General features: G+C 58.0%; 1 protein-coding gene across 1 annotated transcript; it reads right to left on the bottom strand.

Moving 5' to 3' along the window:
* Positions 1 to 5,326: 5,326 nt before the first annotated feature.
* On the bottom strand, positions 5,327 to 21,067 carry Mmp17 (matrix metallopeptidase 17). The gene is given in 11 exon segments (XM_048343164.1): positions 5,327 to 7,144; positions 7,849 to 8,106; positions 10,350 to 10,502; positions 10,577 to 10,659; positions 11,306 to 11,405; positions 11,778 to 11,798; positions 11,801 to 11,953; positions 12,445 to 12,728; positions 13,336 to 13,465; positions 13,684 to 13,816; positions 20,918 to 21,067. Coding segments are annotated over 11 exon segments (1,779 nt in total). The 3' UTR covers positions 5,327 to 6,830.
* Between the last annotated feature and the right edge of the window lie 410 nt (positions 21,068 to 21,477).

Here is a 21,477-nt window from a genome sequence, read left to right as displayed (position 1 = left end):
TTGCCAGTCCTGGGTGTGGACTCAGGGCCTGAGCACTGTCCTTAGCTTCTTTTTGCTCAAGGCTAGCACTCTACCACTTGAGCCACAGCACCACTTCTGGCTTTTTTCTCTATATGTGGTGCTGAGGAATCAAACCCAGGGTTTCATGTATACGAGGCGAGTACTTTACCACTAGGCCATATTCCCATGGAACCCAACTCTGTATCTGATGCTTTCACTCATGGGCTGGTGCTTTACCACTTGAGCCACACCTCCAACCCCAGGGTTGAATCTTTTTCTTTTCTCCAGCTATTATTGCCTGTTCTTTCTCCTTGGTACCTACCTACCACAGGATAATTGCCTCTTCATTAACTTAAAGGGGTAGCAAAATGTGTTGGGGTAGCTCTTTCTAAAATGCTCTATCTGGTCTGAATTAGGTTTGTGGCTGTGTGTGTGTGTGTGTGTGTGTGTGTGTGTGTGTGTGTGTGCTGGCACTAGGGTTTGAACTCAGTGCCTCCCTCTCTTGCTTTTAGTGGAACAGTTTGGGATGCCTGGCCTTCATCTTGCTCCTTGTTAATTTGTGGACCCAAGTAAACAATCAAGGTTTTTCAGCCAACAAAACAAGTCCTTAAGCACCTCTCATGATATTGTTGTATAGGAAAATATCTCATTCTTCAAGAGAGATGCAAAGTGTTTGATTAACACATTGTGATGTGTTTATTTTGCTTTAAGATTATTGCAGCAAAAAAAAAGAATCAGCATGGCCCAATACAAACAGTGACTACATCCAGGCACGTGTGTGACTGCTCATTCTGAAACCAGAGTTTGGGCTCCATATGGCCAGGTTCAGGCCCTTGCCCTCACATGACCAGGAGATGGCAAAAGCAAAGGGTCTCTGTCCTCCTCCGGGGGAAGTTGGGCTGTCTGCTGGTCCTTGTTCCAGACACTTCCCATAGGACGCTGGGTCGGCTCTGTCTTCCACGGGCTCTCGGTGACTTGGAGCAAGGCCAGATACAAGTGGAAGCGGGAATGGCTCCCAAGCTGTTCTTCCTCTTTTAGTTAATTTGTGGTCCTAAGGAAGTTTAAGTACCTGTTACAATCCAACAACTTCTATGTGTGTGTGTGTGTGTGTGCATGTGCGTGCGTGTGTGTGCATGTGTGCGCGCGTGTGTGTATGTGCGCGTGTGTGTATGTGTGTGTGTGCGCGCGCGCGTGTGTGTGTGTGTGTGTGTGTGCAGTGCATGCCCATCCTGGGGTTTGAACTTAGGGTCTGAGCACTGTCCCTGAGCTTTTTGGCTCAAGACTAGTGCTCTACCATTTGAGCCACAGTTCCTCTTTAGCTTTTTGGTGGTTAATTGGAGATACAAGTCTCCTGTACTTTCCTACCGGAGAACTGGCTTTGGACCTCGTCCCTTGGATCTCAGCTTCGAGTAGCTAGGATTACAAGTGTGAGCCATTGGTGCTCCACCTCAAATACAGTGCGTGCGTGCGTGCGTGTGTGTGTGTGTGTGTGTGTGTGTGTATGCATGCAGGTACTTGGGGTTGAACTCAGGGCCTCAAGTCTCATAGATTTTCCTGTCTGGGCTGTCTTTGAACCTCAATCCTCTGATCTCAGTCTCCTGAGTAGCTAGGATTACAGGAGTGAGCCACAGGTGCCCGGCCTGTTTTGGGAGACAGTCTTCCTGTGCTGCCCAGGCTGGTACTCTGGGGTCAGGTGGGCTCCTGCCTGAGTTTCCTGATCAGCTGGGACTACAGGCAGCACCACCTGTCCTGGCTCTAGATTGTTCTTTTTCCTTCTTTAGTCTTTCTTAGCTCCATAACAACGGCATCTAGAGTAAAAACCACCTGAGTGTCAAGGGAAATTTGAGCATGGCTAACTCGCAGCTGGACTTCAGGATTATCCCATTGTAGCCTTTTCTGGTGTTGGAGTCATTTTACAACTCCAAGCAGGCTGTCCTCACTAGGAGCTGACAGCGTGTTCCCTCCCTCCCCTTTTGCCCTCCCTCCTACCCTTCTTCCCTTCCTTCTTCCCACCCACACTCCCTTCCTTCTTTCTTTCTCCTTACAATGGTTACCGAGGGGGACATTTTGTGGCTATATTTCCACATATTTACAATATATTCCAACCAATCTCAACCCCGCTCCCCCCCCCCCATTGCTTCCTTCCCAGAACGATTTCAACAAGGTTTCATTGTGTCCATAGCAGCTAACAATCTACTTTGATGGAATCTATCTTTTCAGGCTTCCCATTAGCTCAGCCCCTCCCATTAGAATCCACCCTTTAGCTGAACCCGACTGCTTTCCCAGCTGCCCAACACCAATTGATCTGCAGGTTTGATTGAAGGTCTAAGTTCTTTATTATTTTGTGGGTGTGGGTGTGTAGGTGTGTGCACGCGCACATGCTTCAACTCAGGGTGATGGTCTCTCACTGTTTCCTCTTTCTTTTTTCTTTTCTTTTTGTTGCTGTCCTAGGGCTTGAACTCAGGGCCTAGGTGCTGTCCTTAAGCTTTTTCCACTCAAGGCTAGTGCTTTACCACTTGAGCCACAGAACCACTTCCAGCTTCTAAGTAGTTTACTGAAGATAAGAATCTCACAGACTTTCTGGCCAGTCAAGCTTACAACTACAGTCCTCAGATCTCAGCTTCCTAAGTAGGTAGGATTACAGGTGTGAGCCACCAGTTCCTGGCATCAATATCTGGGAACTTTTCTTGTATGGTTGAGACCCCCAAATGAGAAACAACAGGGAAAGAAAGCTGGAACTCTCTCACTGTCCTTGTTCCTTAGGTGGGTACAGAAACATCTGCATACTTTAGAATAATAAACAACTCCTATCTTGGCCACCAGAACTGTGGTCTATGAGCTGGGGAGGTTGAAGGGGGGGCTGTTGGATCACAGGACCCCAGATTAGAGAGTGTAAAGGCTACAGCCAGGAATCTGGGTTTTGAGTCATTAACTCTCATTTCCACAAAAACAAACACAAAGGAAAAAACACAAAGCCACCCATTTTGCAGACATAAACCTCTTTCCCCTGTCTCCCTTGGGGGCTGTCGCTGCACCCACGTTGGCAGTGAGGAACTGACACACCGAGTCCCACCTTGTCTGAATAGGTGGCTTCTGAGGGCAGAGTATGTGGCTTTCTGGCTGCTCTGCTCCCATCTCCTCAGGGTTTTCAACCCCTTCTTCAGATGCCATAGGCCTTCGGAGCCATTTTCCCCTCCTGGGCCCTCAGACAGCCCTTCAGGCCTGGCCCTAACCCCAAATGCCTTCCAGGGTGAGGAAGAGCCAGGGGACTGTGCAGTCCCTGGCAAGACAGTTCCGGGCATTTTGGTTTTTCCCAAAGGTGTCCAGCAGGCCAGAGGTTCTGAAGTGGCTGTGTGTCTGCCCGGAGCTCAGAGGGGCCCAGTGGGGCCAGGCAGGTGGGATGATCCCCCCCCCCCCATCTCTACAGTAATGGAGACAGGACAGATGAATAAGTGACTATGGTTCATCCATGATGGTGGAATTTACCACTTCACTACTTCACTAGAAAGCCATGAGGGAATGACCCACAGAGACACAGCCATGGCTAAGGGCAGCTCAAACCTCTCACCCTGCTACTCAAGAGACAAGAGATCTGAGGACTTCCATTCAAAGTCAGTTAGAGCAGAAAGGTTCTTGAGTTTCTTACTTCCAGTGAAGTAGCACAATGCTAAAGTGGAGGCATGGCTCAAGTGGTAGAGCACCAGCTGTGAGCCAAAAGCTGAGTTCAAGCCCTGGTACTGGCACAGAACTAAAAAGGAAACACAACATTCCTCCCTCCCCCACACCCAACTGTGGTCCCAGGGCTCAGGGGGCTGAGACAGGAGGATCAATAGAGCAAGATCTTGCCAACTAAAATACAAGATAAAGCTATGACCGCAAGCAGTCCAGGTTAGATAGGCTGGCCAGCCCAAGAACCTGCTCTCAGCAAGGACACCATCTGCTTTTTCCAGCCCGCCATCTGGTTGGCAAATGGGGAAGGGAGGCCTGAAGATGAGCTGACTCAGTGGTGACTACCGGGCCAGTTCAGGGTAGAAAGGAGCTGGGGCGATCACTGGCCTGGACAGGGTGGGTTGGGGAGCTGAGGCGTCTGTGCCTGGCCTGCGGGTCAGAGTCCAGGCTGGCTGGCCATGCTGCAAGGCGGGAGCAGATTGCATCAGGGCTGAGCTGGGGGTAGGGATTCCCAGGTGATGCAATGTTGGCCCTACATTCCACGCAGGACAGGTTGCGTTGCAGGGCCCTGGGGGCTCTAGTCACACCCACCCTGAGCCCTTTGCTTGATCTCTGTCCCTCCAGACACTCCCAGCCCAGTGGACCACCTGGGGCTGTCTGTTTTTCATCTCTGTACTTGGTGGGGGGCAGGGAGCTGTCATGATTATCAGCCCCCCCTCTGTAAAAGGGGGCACTCTACTCCCCAGCTGACCAGCTGAGTTAATTAGGTGGTAGTTGTTTATACTTGCTTGCCGTTACCAGAACACAGGTACAACACAGCTCCTGAAACTTTGTGCTGCTCAGGCCCAGTTTACAGAGCACATCTGCCTCAGTGGGCACAGGGCCTTTCCTATTACCACTCTGCAGAAGAGCTGGAGAGCAGGGGCTAACTCAGCCCCTCCTCTGCCAGTCTCAGGCTGCCACCTCCAGGGAGGGACCCAGTCGACACACAGTCCTGTGGGATGAGGGAGTTCATGGCATTCCCTAGGGAGAGTCCACTGCCTGCCTTTGTGACAGACAGTTCTGGGGCTTGAACTCAGGGCCTACATGCTATCTCTGAGCCTTTTTTGCTCAAGGCTAGTGCTCTCCAGCTCCAGCCATACCTCTAGTCCCAGTGCATCCCGAAAGTCACTGCCTGACTTGGGATGGGAAGTGATCAGGAAGCTTCCGCCTGGTTGCCTCAGGCAGGCAGAGCACACAGCACCTGCTTGCCACCTTCACCAGTTCCAAGGTCACCGGGTCAGGAGAGACCAAGCAGCCAGTGGTGTGAGGGTGAGGACAGGCTGCATGGCGTTCAGCCATTGGGCTGGGGCTTTCCCTGGAGAGGATGCTGTGGAACAAGTCAGGGATGGAGGAGGGAGCCCGGTGGCCTGGCAGTCCCAAATCATCTCTCAGCTGCCATCTCAGGAGGGTGGCACAGAGAACCATGCTGGGGGGGGGGGCATGTGCCAAGTGACTCAGGGAAGGTTCCTGTCTGAAGCTGTTCTCTCCATACAGGACTGTGTGAGAGCGAGAGAACATGTGCAGCTTTGGGAGGGGGCTCAGGAGCCTCCTGTTTACCTCTTCATGGATGCTGGGGACATACTAGGCAAGAGCTCTATCACTGAGCGGCCCCCAGCTGGTGTAGAAAAACTTTATTAGTTTGGATTTTAAAATGACAGTGAGACTTCAGCAAAGGGGCACTGACTTGCAAGTCTGGCCCTCAGGACCCTCTCTGGATACTCCCAATTGTACAGGGATCTTCTCCCCACAGTCTGCTGGACACACAGGGACCTGCCAGGAGCAGGCAAAGCAGCACAGCCCTGTGAATGGAGGTGTGTGTGTGGGGGGAACCCAGGCCCGATCATTTCAGGGAAGTGGGTGGCATAGAAGTGGTAGGTGGGAGCACAGTGCTTTGCCTGCACAGCTTTAGCTGCTTTTTCCCCCTGGGCCAGGCTCCAGGCCCAAGGATCAGCAGAGCAGCCTCTGGGGGAAGGGTGTATCTGCACCATGTGGTAGGAGGTGTGGATGATGGCATCTGGGGATGTGGATGATAGGGTCTGGATGATGGAGTCTGGAGGGTGTGGATGATGGGGAGTGTGGGTAATGTCAGGAAGCAGGGATGATGGGGTCTAGGGGTTGTGGGATTTTCTTTCCTGTGAAATGGGATGTGAACAGCAGCCTCCTGACAGGTAGAAGGCTGCCCGCACACTTGCCACTGCGTCCTCTGCCATGCTGTCTCCCCTCAGATCACAGAACCAGGGGCTCAGTCCCCTCTCCCTCCTCACTCTGAGGAACAGCCTCCCACTAACAAGTCCAATGCAGGGCCGGGGATAGTACTGCCACAGCTCCAGGTGACAATGCTGTTGCGGACCTGGCTGCTCCTAGAAGCTGTCCATAGCCACTCACTATTCTCCTGCCTGGGGTCCATGGCTTACCCTCACCTTGCTACTCTTCCTAGCTGGGCCCCGGGCATTCTGAAGTCCCCCCTGCAGCACCAGGGAGGGAACCAGGTGAGTCACAATACAGCCTGCAGGATGTCTTGCTATAGCCACAGGCGCTGGCAGGCCGGCTCAGGGGTGCAAATGCCCCAAAGACCCTGTGTCACAGCACCTGAGGGGACACGAGGTCCTGCCTGGTCAGGAGGGGTCTGGTACAGGAACACAATCCACCATGTCCTGTCTGCGGTTGGGCCAGGATTCAAACCTGGTAGGAGCAGGGGCCTGGCTGGCCTGTGGGGTGGGGAAGGCTTTGACACTGCTGCCGGGCCTGTCTGTGCACTGGGAAGGCCAGGCGTGAGCAGGGTCTGGGGTCAGGGTGTGTGTCTGCACTTGGATCCCCACTGGGCCTCGACCCCCATTGGTGACCGAGCACGAGGACCGCTGGAGACAGGAGATGCAAGGATCTAAGCACAGGAAGGTCACGAGGGCCATCAGTGAGGACCCATGTAGAGGACATCAGAGCTGGTGTGACCCAGAGCAAGGGGCGGGTAGCCTCCCTGCTGCCGTCCGGGGCTCCTGCTAGGTAAGTTGGGTGATGTGTGGTGTGGGGCCTGTGGATGGGCGTGCTGGCTGCCTGCCCACGGCACATGTGGCCTTGCCCTCTGAGGCTCCTTTTTCCCTTGTGGCCAGCGTGTCTGTCCCTCAAGGTGCCCGGGCAGGGGCCATAGACTCCAGTGTCCAGGGTGGTAGCAGAAGCAGCGGCAGCAGCAACAGCAGCTTTGAGGACCCCAGGGATGTGAGCGGGGATGCAGCTGAGGTGCAGGAGCACGTGGCCAGCCCATCCTGTGCACCGCTGCGGCCCTGCGCTGGCCCTGCAGGGCCGGCGCTGTCCTCTGATGGAGGCTCTCCACACACCAGCCAATCCCGGGCTGTGGACTGTGGGTATCCCGGGGCGGCTTCCAGCTCGCCGTCCAGCACCTTCCAGTACTCCTGGCCACGGAAGAAGTAGGATGCACCTGCAGAGAGGATGCAGGCGGTGGGGAGGACAGCCAAGCGCCGCCGAGGGTGCCTCAAATTGGCTGGCCAGGCCTGTCAGGCCCCTACACAGGCCTCGTCCGCTGGAGGTGCGGCTGGTTTACATGGTTTTAATGTAGGATCTGCTCTACACTTGCTGCTCTAGATGTTGGGGACACAGCATCAAAGGGTGGAAGACTCTGCCTGGTCTGGAGGACCAGGCCCGGTCCCATGGGGGAGCCTCGAGGCAGAGCCCCAGGGCTGGGCACCGCAAGCCAGGTAATGCTCAGGAAGGGCCCGTGTGGGCACTGGGGCCAATGCTGTGTGCAGCCACGAACGTGTGTGTGCATATGTGTGACATATATCTGCATACACATGTGTACACACATGTCTGGGATCATTGTGGCAGGTACAAAGGCCCAAGGAAGCGTGTTTGGGAGAAGCAAAAGAGGTAGGTGTGGGTGGATGGAGTGGGCAGGAGTGGGTGGGTCATGGTGGATGAGGGGTGTGATGTTTATAGATCCAGGAAGGTCAGGGCCTCTCAGACATGTGGACAGTGGCTGACCAGACCTCTGTGTGTATGTGTGTATGTCCGCGTGCACACACACGTGTGGGGGTCACTCCACCCAGAAACACCACTGTGATTCATGTTCTACAGAGATGAGGAAACTGAGGCTGAGCAGCTTTGCCCATGCCCAGCGCTCACCATCAGACCAGCGCATGGCGTCGTCCAGTGTGCTGGGGACACCCCTCCACAGGGGGCCCTGGGCAGGGTAGCCAGGGTCCATGCGCCGTGTGTGGTCGTCATAGCGCCAGTACAGCTGGTCCTTAAAGAAATAAGTCCTGTCATTGTGCGCCCAGGAGAAGGCAGCATCGACGCCGCCTGGCGGGAGGCTGAAGTCGGAGATGGGCCGTGGGTATCCTTCCTCTACGTTATTGTCCTTAAACACCCAGTATCTGTCTCCTGGGGGGGCGAGAGAAAGGGCCGGGGGGAAGGGGCTCAGCTCGGCCCACCCCGGGGCGGGGGAGCTCCAGCTCTGCCCTCTCCTGTCTGTTACCCTCACCCAGGTATGGGACACGATAGCCACAATGTGGTCATCCCCACCACAGGGCCTGAGTCCTCATGAATAGTCACTGAGCACCTGCTGTGTGCCTGGCATGGGTCACCAGGTTACCAGCTACCTGTGTGTGCCAGCAACCACTGAAAAGCCACCAGGCCCAAGAAGCTTTCTCACACCTCATCAGTGCTCCATGTGCAGGGTGGGGAAAGCTTTACAGGCAGACAAAGAGCCAGAGGCCCAATGTTCACAGCACTATGGACTCTGTGCAAACGCAAGGCATTGAAGCCCTCTGCCAGGCACAGGGTTTGCAGACATGTCCCATAAAAATTCCTAAGCAGATGGTGCTGGAATTGCAGTCTAGCACTTAGGAGGCTGAGGTGGGAGGAACAAGAGCTTTCCAGGCTAGCCTGGGCTACACAGTGAGGCCCTGTCTACAAAGCAAAAAGAAAAAAACAAAAAGAAGCTAGCCAAAAGCCAAAAACAAACAACCACCACATGTGACAAGCAGGCCAGCAGGCCCCATCTTTGGGGAGATGCAGCAGGAAGCCTTGCGGAGCGCGTCCAGGTCAATGCAGAACATGGGCTGGCCAGGAGAGGAGCCCTGCGGCCGGCTGGTGGAATGAGGATGGCACAGTCACTGTGGAGGATGGCATGGTGGCTCCTCAAAACATTCAACAGCTGGGTGTCGCTGGCTCATACTTGCAATCCTAACTATTTATTTAGGAGGCTAAGATCTGAGGATCATGGTTCAAAGCCAGCCTGGGCAAGAAAGCCAGTGAGTGAGACTCTATCTCCAATTACCATCAAAGAGCCAGAAGTAGAGCTGTGGCTCAAAGTGGTAGAGCACTAGTTTTGAGCCAAGAAGCTGAGGGACAGCACCTAGGCCCTGAGTTCAAGCCCCAAGATTGACACTGACACACACACACACACACACACACACACACACACACACGGAATTACATGACCCCATAATCTTACTTCCTAGCAGAAGGTCAAAAGAATTGAAAGCAACTCAGTGTTCACAACAGCCCAAATCAGTCATAAGACTTTACAATAGTCAGGCAGCCAGCCCTGGGCCTCTCTGCCTTGTGCCACTGGGTGAGGAATGTGTGTGGGTCATCCTTCTCATGTAACATTATTTAGCCTTGGGCTGGGAATGTAGCTTAGTGCCTAGCAATGCATGAAGCCCTGGATTCGATTCCTCAGCACCACATAAACTGAAAAAGCTGGAAGTGGCGCTGTGACTCAAGTGGTAGAGTGCTAGCCTTGAGTAAATGAAGCTCAGGGACAGTGCCCAGGCCCCGAGTTCAAGCCTGAGGACTGGCAAAAACAATGAAAAAGAACCAAAAAAACATTATTTATCCTTAAAATGGAAGAAGACTGGTGAAGTTTGGCAGCACGTGCCTGAGAGATGGCGAGTAGGGAGATGGGGGGGGAGGGGGAGGAGGACAGCCCGGGCACAGCCTCCAGCTGCTCCTCCTCACCTCAGGTTAAATCCTTGCCACCCATCAGGGCTCTCGGATGCCTGGGGACAGAGGTGCTTGCTGTGTGTGCACCCTGTGAACCTGCGGGGCCTGCTACAATGCAGGTGGGCACACAGTAGGTGCTCCACACAACTGTCAAGAATGCAGGTTGGAGGTCTGCGAAACAAAAAATTTCTTGTCAAATGGTGTTTCCACAGGTTTGGGTCAGCGACCTTACATTATGTATCTAAAACCAAACAACTACTAAACATAAAAAGGTCTAAAATAAACCTCTCAGTGGATTATCTATGTACACATGATCATATAAGACAAGGATAAGCAAACTCTATTGTTGACGTTATATTTAAAGTTCTAGGTGAATTTCCTTTGGCGTATGCCACGTGGCTACTGTATATGATTTTGGTCCACTGGGTATTGTATATATGCCTACCTGATCTAGGGAAGGGAAAGAAAAACAAGGGTGTAAGATATCACAAGAAATGTACTCACTGCCCTATTAGGTAACTGTACCCCTTTTGTACAACACCTTGTCAACAAAATTTAATTAATAAAAAAAAAAGAAAAAAGAATGCAGGTCAGAATGGGAGGATGGGGACGCAAATCTGGGTTAGCAAGAGCCTCCTTGGGCACAGCTGGTAGAGGGCAAGGCCTGGGGTACCCACCTTTGAAGAAGACGATCTTGTGGTCGCTGGTGCGCTCATACACAGCGTCCACGCTGTCCAGGTGCAGCGGCAGGCCTCGCCAGAAGCGGTGCATCTGAGCCGGCCGCAAAGACACCAGGTGCCGGTCCCTTGTCAGGCGCCAGAAGTACTTTCCTGGGGGACAGATGGGAGGTGGCTGCGGGCACCAGTGGTGGGCCTGTCCCTCCCTCCCCTCGGCCCTGCATTACCTTTGAAGAAGAAGGCTTCCCCGCGGATCTGGGCCACAGCGTCGAAGTGCGCAGTGCACCTGTGAGGCACATCCTTTCTGAGCCTGCGGGCACAGAGCCAGGGCTGGGGTCAGGGGTCCCAAACCCAGGGACCTGGGGAGCAGCGTTCCAGAACCTCAGGTGTGGACGACCCCTGCCATCTTGGCCAGGCACCGCAGTCAACGGGAGAGAGGTGAACTAGAATCAGCGCTGCCTGCCACTTCCTAAGCCACAAAGGTCTAATTTCAGCACACAGTAAGGTGTGCACACCGTGGGCGGGTCTAACCTCAGCATACATCGATTGGTGCACCACAGATGGGGGGGGCGGGGGGAACCTCAGGGGTGGTCTGGGCCCCGCATATCACAGTGCTGCTGAATGCAAGCCTGGGACCTGATTCCAGTTCCTAAACACAGCCCCACAGGAAGGGAATCTCAGCCATGCTTCTGGTCATGGCACATAATCCGGACACATGAGCGTGCCCTGACGGGGAGGGTCAGCGGCAGGGGTGTGTGAGGAATACGAGGGGAGGGTCACAGGGGTGTGTGAGGAATACGAGGACACATGAGCGTGACCTGACGGGAGGGTAAGAGCCCGGGGTGCAGGTGTGGGGAGGGAAAAACACGGCACTGTGCAGGTCCAGTCAGTACCCAGTGAGGCTTTGCACAGCTGGGCCTGGGAGCCCAGGGTATGGCTGTGGGGCTCTAGCTTACGGGGTGCTGGACCGATTGCCAGGGGGCTCTGGCAGCAAGGGGGGCTCCTCAGGCTCCGAGGTGTCGAGCTGCGCTGTGGGGGACACCGACTCCCGCACACCTGTGGAGACCAGGAGACAAAGGTGGAACCCAGGCCCACTGTCCTCCTCCTCCACCTCTGGGACTCTGCTGAACCGACACTGGGCCACATCATGTGGCTTCCGTGGACTGGAGGACCAGGCCTGGCTCTGGGCCCCGGTGCTCAGCGGGGTGGCCCAGCCAGGAGATGCAGATGCACCAGGAGCTAGGGGTGCACTCCAGGCCGCCCTGTGCTCCTGGGGCACAGTGGGAGCAGAAAGCAGGGAGGGCCTCTTTCCCACAGTGAATGCTACCACTGGAGGGGCAGAGGCCTCTCGGCCATGCAGAGGCCAGGGCTGGCCGCCCACCACATGCAGCCCCCCAGGGGAGGGGGCCCTGCCCACTCCACGCTCACCGTACAGCTGCCAGATGCGCACCGGTCCTCGTAGGGCAGCCCGTAGCGCAGAGGGTCACCCACGGGGCCCCGGTAGTACGGCTGCATGATGGAACTTGAGGCGGCGACATGGCTCAGCCCAATGGCATGGCCGAACTCGTGGACAGCCACCGCAAACAGGTCCACCCCATGAGCATCTGGGGAGAGTGGCTGTGAGGCAGTAGCCAGCGCCTCCCCAGGCACGCACGGTGCCTGCGTGGTCCTGGCTGTAGCCCGTGGGTTCTCTCATGGCTTCCCCCTGGAGGCCCTGTGCCCTCACGTAGCGATGATGACCACATGGCAGATACCAAGGTCCTGGGGTCAAGGGTGACCTGGGCTGACAATGCACACACTGACCTTCTGGACACCCCCAATGATGGGAGTTGGCTCCTAGTGCTAGCAAGCGTGGAGGGGCCCCACTGGGTGACGTGCAGTGCTGTCCGCAGATAGGTGAGGGCTGTGGCCTAGGTGCCACCAGAGTGAAACAGGTCTTAGGACCTGACAGCCAGACACAGACTGCTTAAGCCGTAGAGTCTGGGGACTCTGCTCTGTGGGCCAGGGCTGCTTCTCCTCCCACAGGGCTGTGCGCGTCCTCACACCGTGGGGTGCAGCTGTGGGGGGGAGGGGCCCCGTTCCACACTGCACCTACCTGAGGAACGGAAGGTCCACGCCTCGTCATCGTCGAAGTGTGTGTCCCCCGCCGTGTGGTGGTCCCCGGGAAAGAAGGCGTGGGCCACAGTGCCACCGGGACCATCGAAGGGGTAGGCATCGTCGTGGTCAGCCTTGGAGAAGTCGACGTGGATGTCGGCAGTGTTGCCAGCCACCTCATGGAAGTTCAAGGGCGTGATGTCACTCCAGACTTTGAGAGCGTAGTACATGAGTGCACGCACTGTGTCCCGGCCCAGTGGGGAGTCACGGGGGAAAGTCCGGACTCTGGGGTGGGGGTCAGAGAGGAGTTCAAGCTGCAGAAAGCTGCCTGCCCCGGGCCTCCCTCTGGGAGTGGCACCTGGGTGTGTTGGGGGTATGCAGGTAGAGATGCACCCGTTGGCAGGATGCAGGCCCAGTCCTCTGTAGGGGCCCAGGCACTTTGGCCCACACGTGGATGGGACAGTGGAGGGAGGGGAGCCCTGGGGCTGGAAGAAGTGTCATCGGGGAGCACCAGCTGGTTAGCCCCAGGACCTGGGCAGGCCTGTGCCTGCAGTTTCACCCAAGGGGCCTCCCTGAGCTAGCAGTGGCCCTGGGGTCCAGCAGCTGTGCTGCATCCCTCAGTGTCCCACCAAATGTCTGTGTTCTGAACACGACCTGACTAACCCCCAGGGCCTCTGCAGCCACGGTGGAGGCAGGGACTGCAGGTGCTCACAGTAGACCAGGCTGTGCGTCCTTAGGGGAAGAGGGGGCAGGGCAGAGCTCCAGGAAGGAGCAGGTGAGGTGTGGACAGAAACAGGTGTGAGGCAGAGGCGCCCCCAAGGCCCAGTCCTACCCACACCTGACTCGGGGTCTAGGCATGGGCCTAGCCCACGCGGCACCTGCCCACACCTACCTCCATGACAGGTTTCTCTTGTTCCACTTGGCTGGTGACGCAGCCTCGCGCCTCCTTCGTACCCGGGCCATAGAAGGTAGGTCTGGGAGGGAGCAGCGTGGGGTCTTCATAAGCGCCAGTGTGGCCTCATCTGTGGGGTGGACTGAGGTGAGCAGCCGGGCCTTGGCCCTCTTCTCAGCAGGAGCCAAGTGGGTCCACGGGGGTCTGTGCGTGAGCTCCCCTCCCTCTGCACCCTGGACCAAGGGACATGTGAGGCCACCACCCTGGCCAGTGAAGGTCAGCGGCAGAGCCAGAGCAGCCAGGAGGGGCAAAGACCATGGCGTCTCCTGCTACCCCTGCAGAACTGACCCAGTGTGCCGGTGGCCTGCAGGCCTCCAAACTGCTGCATGGCGGCGATGGCCCTGGACAGCTCCTCCTGGGTCTGCAGCTGCCCCGTGGCAGGGTCAGCAGGAGGCAGGTAGCCAAATCTGCTCAGCCACTCCTGGAGGTGGAAAGCAAGGAGAGGGGTGGGGTGGTGCAGCCTTGCTCTGCGAAGAGCCAGCATGAGCCCACACTGGTGCGGTGGTCAGGCCAGCTCTGCCCCATCACTCCTGCCAAGGAAGCCAATGCCCACCCAGGGAACATCTGTGTGTGTGTGTGTGCGCGCATGTGCACACACGCACACATGAGCACACAAGTACCGGAGCTTGAACTCAGGGCCTGGGCCGCAGTACCTTAACGTTTTATTCACAAGGCTGGTGCTTACTTGAGCCATAACTTCACTTCTGGCTTTTTGCTGGTTAATTGGAGACAAGAATTGTACAGACTCCTGCACAGCCTGGCTTTGAACTTTAATCCTAATCCTCAGATTTCAGCCTCCTGAGTAGCTAGGATTTTTTTTTTTTTTGGTTATGGGGCTTGAACTCAGGGCCTGGGTGCTGTCTCAGCTTTTTTGCTCAAGCTTAGCATTCTACCATTTTCAGCCATAGCTCTACTTCTGGTTTTCTGGTGGCTAATTGAAGATAAGTCTCATGGACTGACCTGCCTGGGTGGGCTTCATCCTGTGATCCTCAGATCCAGTAGCTAGGGTTATGGGCTATAGGTGTGAGCCACCAATATCTGGCCCCGGGGGATACTCCAGAAAGTGAACGTATATTGTCCAGAAAGAAAGATACTCTTTACCTGACTATGTAACTGTAACCCCGTTACACCTAACCTTTATACTGTCATCACCTTTATAGTAATAACAAAAAGGGACTGGGAATGTGGCTTAGCGGTAGAGTGCTTGCCTAGCATGCATGAGGCACTGGGTTTGCTTCCTTGGCACCACATAAACAGAAAAAGCTGCAAGTGGCGCTGTAGCTTAAGTGGTAGAGTGCTAGCTTTGAGCAAAAAGAAGCTCCAGGGACAGTGCCCAGGCCTTAAGTCCCAGGACTGGCAAAATAAAATTAATTAAATAAATAAAATTTAAAAAGGGAAGCTAGAGAGTAGAGGTAAGAGGATCATGGTTTTGGGCTAGCCTGAGTTTAAAAACAACAATGAGACTATCTCAAAAACGCACTAAGAAAGCAAAAAGGGGCGGGGGCCTGGTTCATGTGACAACACCTGCCTAGGAAGCACAAGTTAAAATTCTAGTGTTGCCAGGAAAAAAAAAAAAAAGAAAGAAAAGAAAACGGAATTTAAAGGTTCTGAAATGCGGTCAGTGCCAAGTACAGGCCACACAGAGGCCCCACCCCAGGCTGCTTACTGGGCCACCTCTGCCTTCTGCCCTGGGAAGGGCAGTTTCTTCAGCAGTGAAACCTGGAAGGTGCCTTATGCTGGCTGTGAAAATGCAGTGCATGGGGACGTGGGTGTTGTGTGGATTCATCTGCTGTGAAGGGCCCACAGGAGGGACACATGCCCAAGTAAAGCAGGAACTCTGCGTGAGCCTTTACCACAGACCCAGCATGTTCTCATCTCTGCCTGTGGGGTCTGAGAGGGAGGCCCAATGCCTCTGGAGACTGGGGCAGGGAGGCCTGAGGCCTCTGGGGGGCGGGAGGAGGCAGCAAGACCCTGTGTAGTGGCGACTGCTCTCATGCACTTCAGCCACCAGGTGGCGCTCTGCCCACGCCCACGGCAGGACAACACGGTAAAACCATGTTGCCTGGCACGGACTTGCTGGCTGGAAGGACCTCAGTGGTGTTGGGGTTTGGGGATTCTGAGTCCACAAGGCGCCTGTTCCTGCTTTGAGAAGGGTGAACCCAGCATTGTCTAGCCAGAAGTCCAAGGAGAAGATCTATTTCTCTCTGATATTTTAATATTCCTAAGTGGCACACCTTTGGGCCCCACACAGCCTTCCTAGGAGGATGGCATGGGCAGCACTTGGGGGATGGGCTTCACCTCCCAGAACTCCCTGAGGCCTCCACTGGGGACTGGCCATACTGGGTGGGAGTGGGGGGCACAGGTGGCCTTCTTGACTTGCAGGTGCTTTTCATATGAATGCAGTGAGCAGCTCACCTACCCAGGTAAGGGCCCAGGCTGGTTAGGGAACAGAGCTGTGGGCCTGAGATGCCCTAAGCACAAAGGACACATTCTCCCTAGGGCCTGGAGTGACAAGCTGCACCTACCTGGGGTGGCACTATGATACTTGCGCCCCAGGTGTTGCTCCAGATCTGCCCACTGTCTGCTCTGGGCACTTCCTGTGCCTTCCACCCCATCCACACACTAAGAACAAGCCCTACCCTCATTGATGGTTTGCTGGACACCTCCCAGCTGCTCCAGCTCAGGCTACTCCTGGTCAGATGCCACACAGAGAAAACTCCTCCCGAAATGCACGTTTTTTGCTCCCTGTTTTGTTAAGTTGAATAAGCATTTTAAAGTTTGCTCCTGCAGTTTTCCTTCCAGGTGTTAGAGAGCACGCGTGCATGCTCACACAGGCTGCCACAGAGCCCTGGGGCCCTGTGGTTGCCACTCAGGTCAGCTGTGACACCCTCAGGGGCTTCCTCAACCACTCGGGAAGGTGGGCTGGGGAGGGGCAGGTGGAGGTCTCAGGAAGGCCCCACCCTCCCAACCTCCCCAACAGTGGGTGTTGTGCATCAAACTTGGTCTCCAGGGGCAGGCTGGCAGGGCTGGACATCTGCACAGTAGTTGGACTTCCTGCCTCATGGGGTGGCCCTCTCTCGTGCCACTGGAACCACAGAGTCCCGGCCACCTCCTGCTTCTCCCCCAGGCCATGGGCCAGCATTCCAGTGGAGGCTGATCTGTGGTGGGCTTCATAGTGCACATGCAGACAGAGGGAGCCCAGCCACCCCCGCTCTGGTCCTTGCAAGCCAGCGGGGAAGCAGGGGGCAGAGCCCAGCCGAGGGAGGGTGTCAGCAGCCAGGGCTAACAGATCTGAAATGTCAAATGAGGCTAATGGGCCGGTGCGGTGGCAGTGAGCCAGGGCTGGGGGCCCTGGGCTGCCAGGCTGACGAGAGCTGCCCAGAAGTTGGGGTCCTGCAGGAGCCCAGCTTCATCATCACCTCACAGGAAGCAATCAGTGGCTGACTCTGTTCCCCTTACCGTGTCCCCTGAGGCTGTGCACCTCCTATACCCCCCGGAGTTCCCACCCCTGCCCCTACCCGCTCTGTACCTACAGAGCTGGGACAGTGCTTGGCCATCAGGGCTGCCTGCTTCCCGCCCAGCCCTCCCTCCTGTCGCTACAGAGATGGACCGCTGTCTCCAGGGCAACAGAGGCTGCAGCATGCGGGCGCCCAGCATCACATCCCCACAGCAGGATGAACCTTCCAGAAGGCTACCAGGGAGGCCAGGAGGGAGGGAGGGGCCCTGGCCGGAGTTGGGATGACACATACCCCTGAGCTGGGTCATTACTGCAAGGGGGTATGGTGGGCATGGTCATGAGCGGGGTCCAGGATGCCCCAGAGATGTCTGCCCACATCCCGCCCATGTGGCTTCACACTTTACTGTTTCAAGTTTCACTGAAACATTTATCACCATTTGACACAATGTGTATCTTTTTACAGCTCTAACAAGGCATAATGTACACAGCATAAAATCTCCTCGATAATTTTAGCAAATTTATAGGGATGCAGATACCACCCCCAGGCCTGCACACTCATTTCCTTCACTGCCCCTTGGAGCTGGGCTGGCTGGGCCCACAGCTGAGGCGGAGCGGCACCTGTGGCCCCCTACTGGTGCTCACACCCCTTCAGACACTGGGCCATCTGGCAGCCCAGCCCTCACCCTCTTCCCCCTCTGCTGGCCCACCAGCCTGGAGGGCTGCAGGCGCCTCACTGATCTGCTCGATATCTCTGGTGAGGAAATTGGGGCCCAGAGGCCATGCTGGTGGCTGGTGCCCATCCCCACAGCATCATATACAAGGGGGCCGGTGGGCACTGCACAGAGGATAAACAGAGGCCCAGATGGGTGCAGTAACATGTCCAGGGTCATGTAGCACACGGTCAACGGAGGAAGCCATAGTCTGCTGCAGTGTCCGTGCCTGACACACTTGGCTGGGCCACAGAAAGGTCCCTGAGTAGCCCTGCCTTCCTCTGGGGCAGGGTGGTGGGTGGAGCGATCCCAGGACCCCATGCAGCCTCTGCCTGTCTGTCCTGGGGTGGGAAGACCGGGTGGACCAGTGCCCCTGCAGGTCAGGGAATGGAGAGAGAGGAGAGGAAGGACTAAGCACATAGACCCTAAGAGTTTCTGACAGCTAAAGGCCCTGGAACAGTCTCCACACCCATGACCTTGGTGCTCTGCCTGGTCCTTGGGATCAAAGGTGGGATGGCACTGCTCGATTCGGAGATGTCCAGAGCATTCAGCAGTGCTCAATCAGAACTGGGCATCTGCTTTAGGATGGGGTGCTACTGCCATCTCAGTTTAGGCTTTGAAGAGGGAGAGAGAGGCCGGGTCACTGACGCTCTGCCACACAGCCAGTGAGTGTGACTGGGGTTGGAAGCCTGGCTGTGGCTTTGGGGCCCATCCTGCAGCCTCTATGCTACAAGGCAGGAGGCGGGTGGGGGAGCTGTGAGGTGGCGCACAGGTAGGCCATCCTGGAGTAACACAGGTGGCCAGATGGCCGGCCCTGTCTTGAGCCTTCATGGCAATGTAATGGCAAGTGTGAAACTGAGGGAGGACCTGGATGCAGACATCCCGGGCCCAGAAAGAAGCCAGGGATGGGAGCCCAGGAGAGGAAGGAGAGTGGGCAGGAGAGGAGCTGGGGAATGGGAACTCAGGAGAGGGCAGAGAGTAGACAGGAACATAAGGCCAGTGGCTCAGAAACAGCACAGGACTTACCTCCAAGTGTAAAGTGACCACAGTCTCTGCACTTGCCACACCACCCCATCCTTGCCGGGCCCAGATGTGTACCAGAAGGGGTCTTGGGCTCAGAACTTGTCTGTGCTAAGGGTTCCCAGGGTGAGGGCTATGAAGATGCTTTACTTCCCTCCGTGGCCTGGTTTGGGCACAGGGTGAAGGGCTGTGGATGAGGTGGCGGGCAGAGATTATCTGGTCCTAGGACTACAGGTTTGTGAGGGTACCATGGCTGAGGGTGGAGGGACTCAGAGCCACTGGCTGTGGCCAGAATGGGTGGAGGGACATTTGGGCTCATGCCTAGTCTACAGTCTGGGTCCTTCCCCCTGGCCACGGCTCCCCCCCGCCCCCAACAGCCCTGCAATCATCTGCACCCATGTAGAGACAGAATGCATCCCTGCCCAGAGGCTGTCCTGTACCCAGCCTGCCTTGTTGAACAGGAAATCTGGAGGGCCACTTGCTCCACTCCACCACAAGGTGAGCCGACGCCCGCATCTCAGAACCCTCAGATGCTCGCCCAGTGGCATCCAGGGCCCTGGCACCAGAAACAGGCCACACACATGTGCCAGCCCTCGCTAAAATAGGACAATCGTGCAGTGAAATTCAAGGGGTGGTGGTAACAGAGCGTCATGCAGACCCACACAGGCGGTACAGAGAGGAGAAGCCAGTCACCATGTGGACATGTGGCACACACACCAACGTCCTTGCCCAGCTGGTCTCTGGAAGCAGCGGCTCCCCAGGCCTCTCCCCCCACCCCCCCCAGCCTGCCTTCCCCGCGTGGCCTGCCCGCCTTGCTGTGAGCACTAACTCAAGGAATCCAGTGACAAACTCAGGCCCAATGAACCTAGACTCCCCATAGCTGTCACAGAGATCCAGGAGGACGCGGCCCCCTCTGCCCTCACTGTCCCGGCACCCACCCTTGTATCTTCCAGTGGCAGCCTGCCTGGTTCGCAGTTCTGCACCGGCCACACTAGGCGACCCCTCAGGGCCTCCTGCAAGCTGTTCGGTAGATGCTCGGCACAGGAACAAGGGGGTCGACGCCTCACAGGTCCCAGGCCTGCGCACACGCTCAGCATCACGGGAGGTGAGGGGCGAGGGCTGGGGGGTTTCGGGAGCCCCAACCCTAGGTCCACGGTCTCCCCAGGCTCCGGTGTCATGACGCAGAGAACCGCCAGATGGCGCCGCCCACCGCAAGAGGAGCGCCGGGCAGGACTTCTGCACCGGGCCGCCCCGCGCTGGGGTGGGGTCCCAGGCCGGGGATACCTTGGGCATCCGCGGTCTTCACCCACGGGTGGACCCCAGAGTTCTGCGGGCGCTGGCCACGCTGGAGCCTCGTTCTCGCTGGTTGGGGCTGGGTAGGAGCAGGTGGGTGACCCCGAGGTTGGAGAACCCAGCAGCCGGAGTGGGATGGGCGCCAGTGGAGGGGTGCCGGGCCCAGAGCCCCCGCCCCCGCCCCCGCCGGGCTGCGCAAACTTCCCAACTCCGCGGCGTCTGGTCCGCAACTTGGCCCGGGCAGGGACCGAAGCCCGGCGGGCGCTGACCCCACCTCCGCGAGCCCTCGGAGCGCGGCGCCCGCCCCCCTGCCTGGGAGCGGGAGCCCAGGCTCCTTGCCTCCAAGTGTGCGCCGCCGTGGGGCCCGCGCAGAGATGTTTGCGGGTGACTGCAGGTGGCCGGACGGCTTTTCCCCAGACCCGAGCCCGGTTCCCGCCCGACACGGAGGAGGCCGCCTGAGCCCTGCCCGGCGGGACCCCGCGCGCAGGGTGCCGGTCTTGTGCCGAGCAGGGGCGCCCCTGGCCGGGTCCCTGAGTCTCGGCGGACCGGAGGCGGCCCGTGCCCGGGCTTATTCCGGGGCGGGCTCGACCCACGCGGTTGAGCTCCGGCTGTTGGTTTGGGGCCCGGGGAAGCCTGGCCGCCTTCGCGGAGGAAGCTGAGGGAAACCGGGCCGAGACCCACGCCCCGGGGGCTGGGGCGACGCTCTCCGCGGAACGAACTCCAGGACCACCGCCCTTCCCGGCGCCCCCAGGCGCGGCCAGCGTCCTGGATGCGCGCCGCCCCCGCCACTCCCGCCGGGCGGGCGGCCGCGACGCCGGTGCCCAGCGCTGGGGCCCGCATACAGGCGGCTCAGGCCCGGCGCCCTTCCCGCCCTGCGCAGGGACGGGACCCGGGTGCGCTCGGCTCGCGTCCCCAGCCTCGGTTTCCCTGTCGCGAGCCAGGGTCCGGGCGCCCCACCTTGCCGCCGCAGCTCAACGGGCGCACAGGTGTCTCCTTCCGCCCCGCCCGCCGCCCGGGGCCCCGCGCCGCCCCGCGCACTCACCACCCCCAGGCTGAGGTCTTCGGCGCGGGGCGCGGGCGCGGGCGCGGCGCAGCCCCCGCGGGCCGCAAGCGCCAGCAGCCACAGCACCAGCGGCGGCAGTCGGAGCTGCGGGCGCGGCGGGCCGGGCCCCCGGGCGGCGCGGCGTCCCATCCCGCTCTCCGGGCCGCGGCGGCGCGGGTTCCCACGCCCGCCCGCCCGCAGCCGCTCCTCGCCCCGCTCGGCTCCGCACCCGCTCCGCGCCCCGCTCCAACAGACTGAACCGCGCGCCCGCCCCGGGGGCGGGGCCGAGCGAATGAATGCTAATGAGCCCCGCCCCGCCCGCCGCCTTAAAGGGCCCGTGCCCGCGTGCGAGTCTTGGTGAGGCCCAGGGAGCACGCGAGATGGTAGTGGGACGGCCGGGAGTGGGGCCGGCCGGCAGGGAGAAAGGGTCCCGGCCCGCGCCACAGGGCCTGCGACCGAGTTCTCACTGTGGTCGGAGAGGCCACCGCAGCCTGCGCGACGGGCGCGTGGGGGAGCCCGCGGGCCGCGGAGCTGGAGGGACGGGAGCTTGGGAGGGGGAG

This window comes from Perognathus longimembris, chromosome 3, assembly GCF_023159225.1.
Source record: "Perognathus longimembris pacificus isolate PPM17 chromosome 3, ASM2315922v1, whole genome shotgun sequence".
NCBI lineage: Eukaryota > Metazoa > Chordata > Mammalia > Rodentia > Heteromyidae > Perognathus > Perognathus longimembris.
The sequence above is the reverse complement of the archived record's forward strand: the minus strand, read 5'-3'. Positions and strand labels throughout refer to the sequence as shown.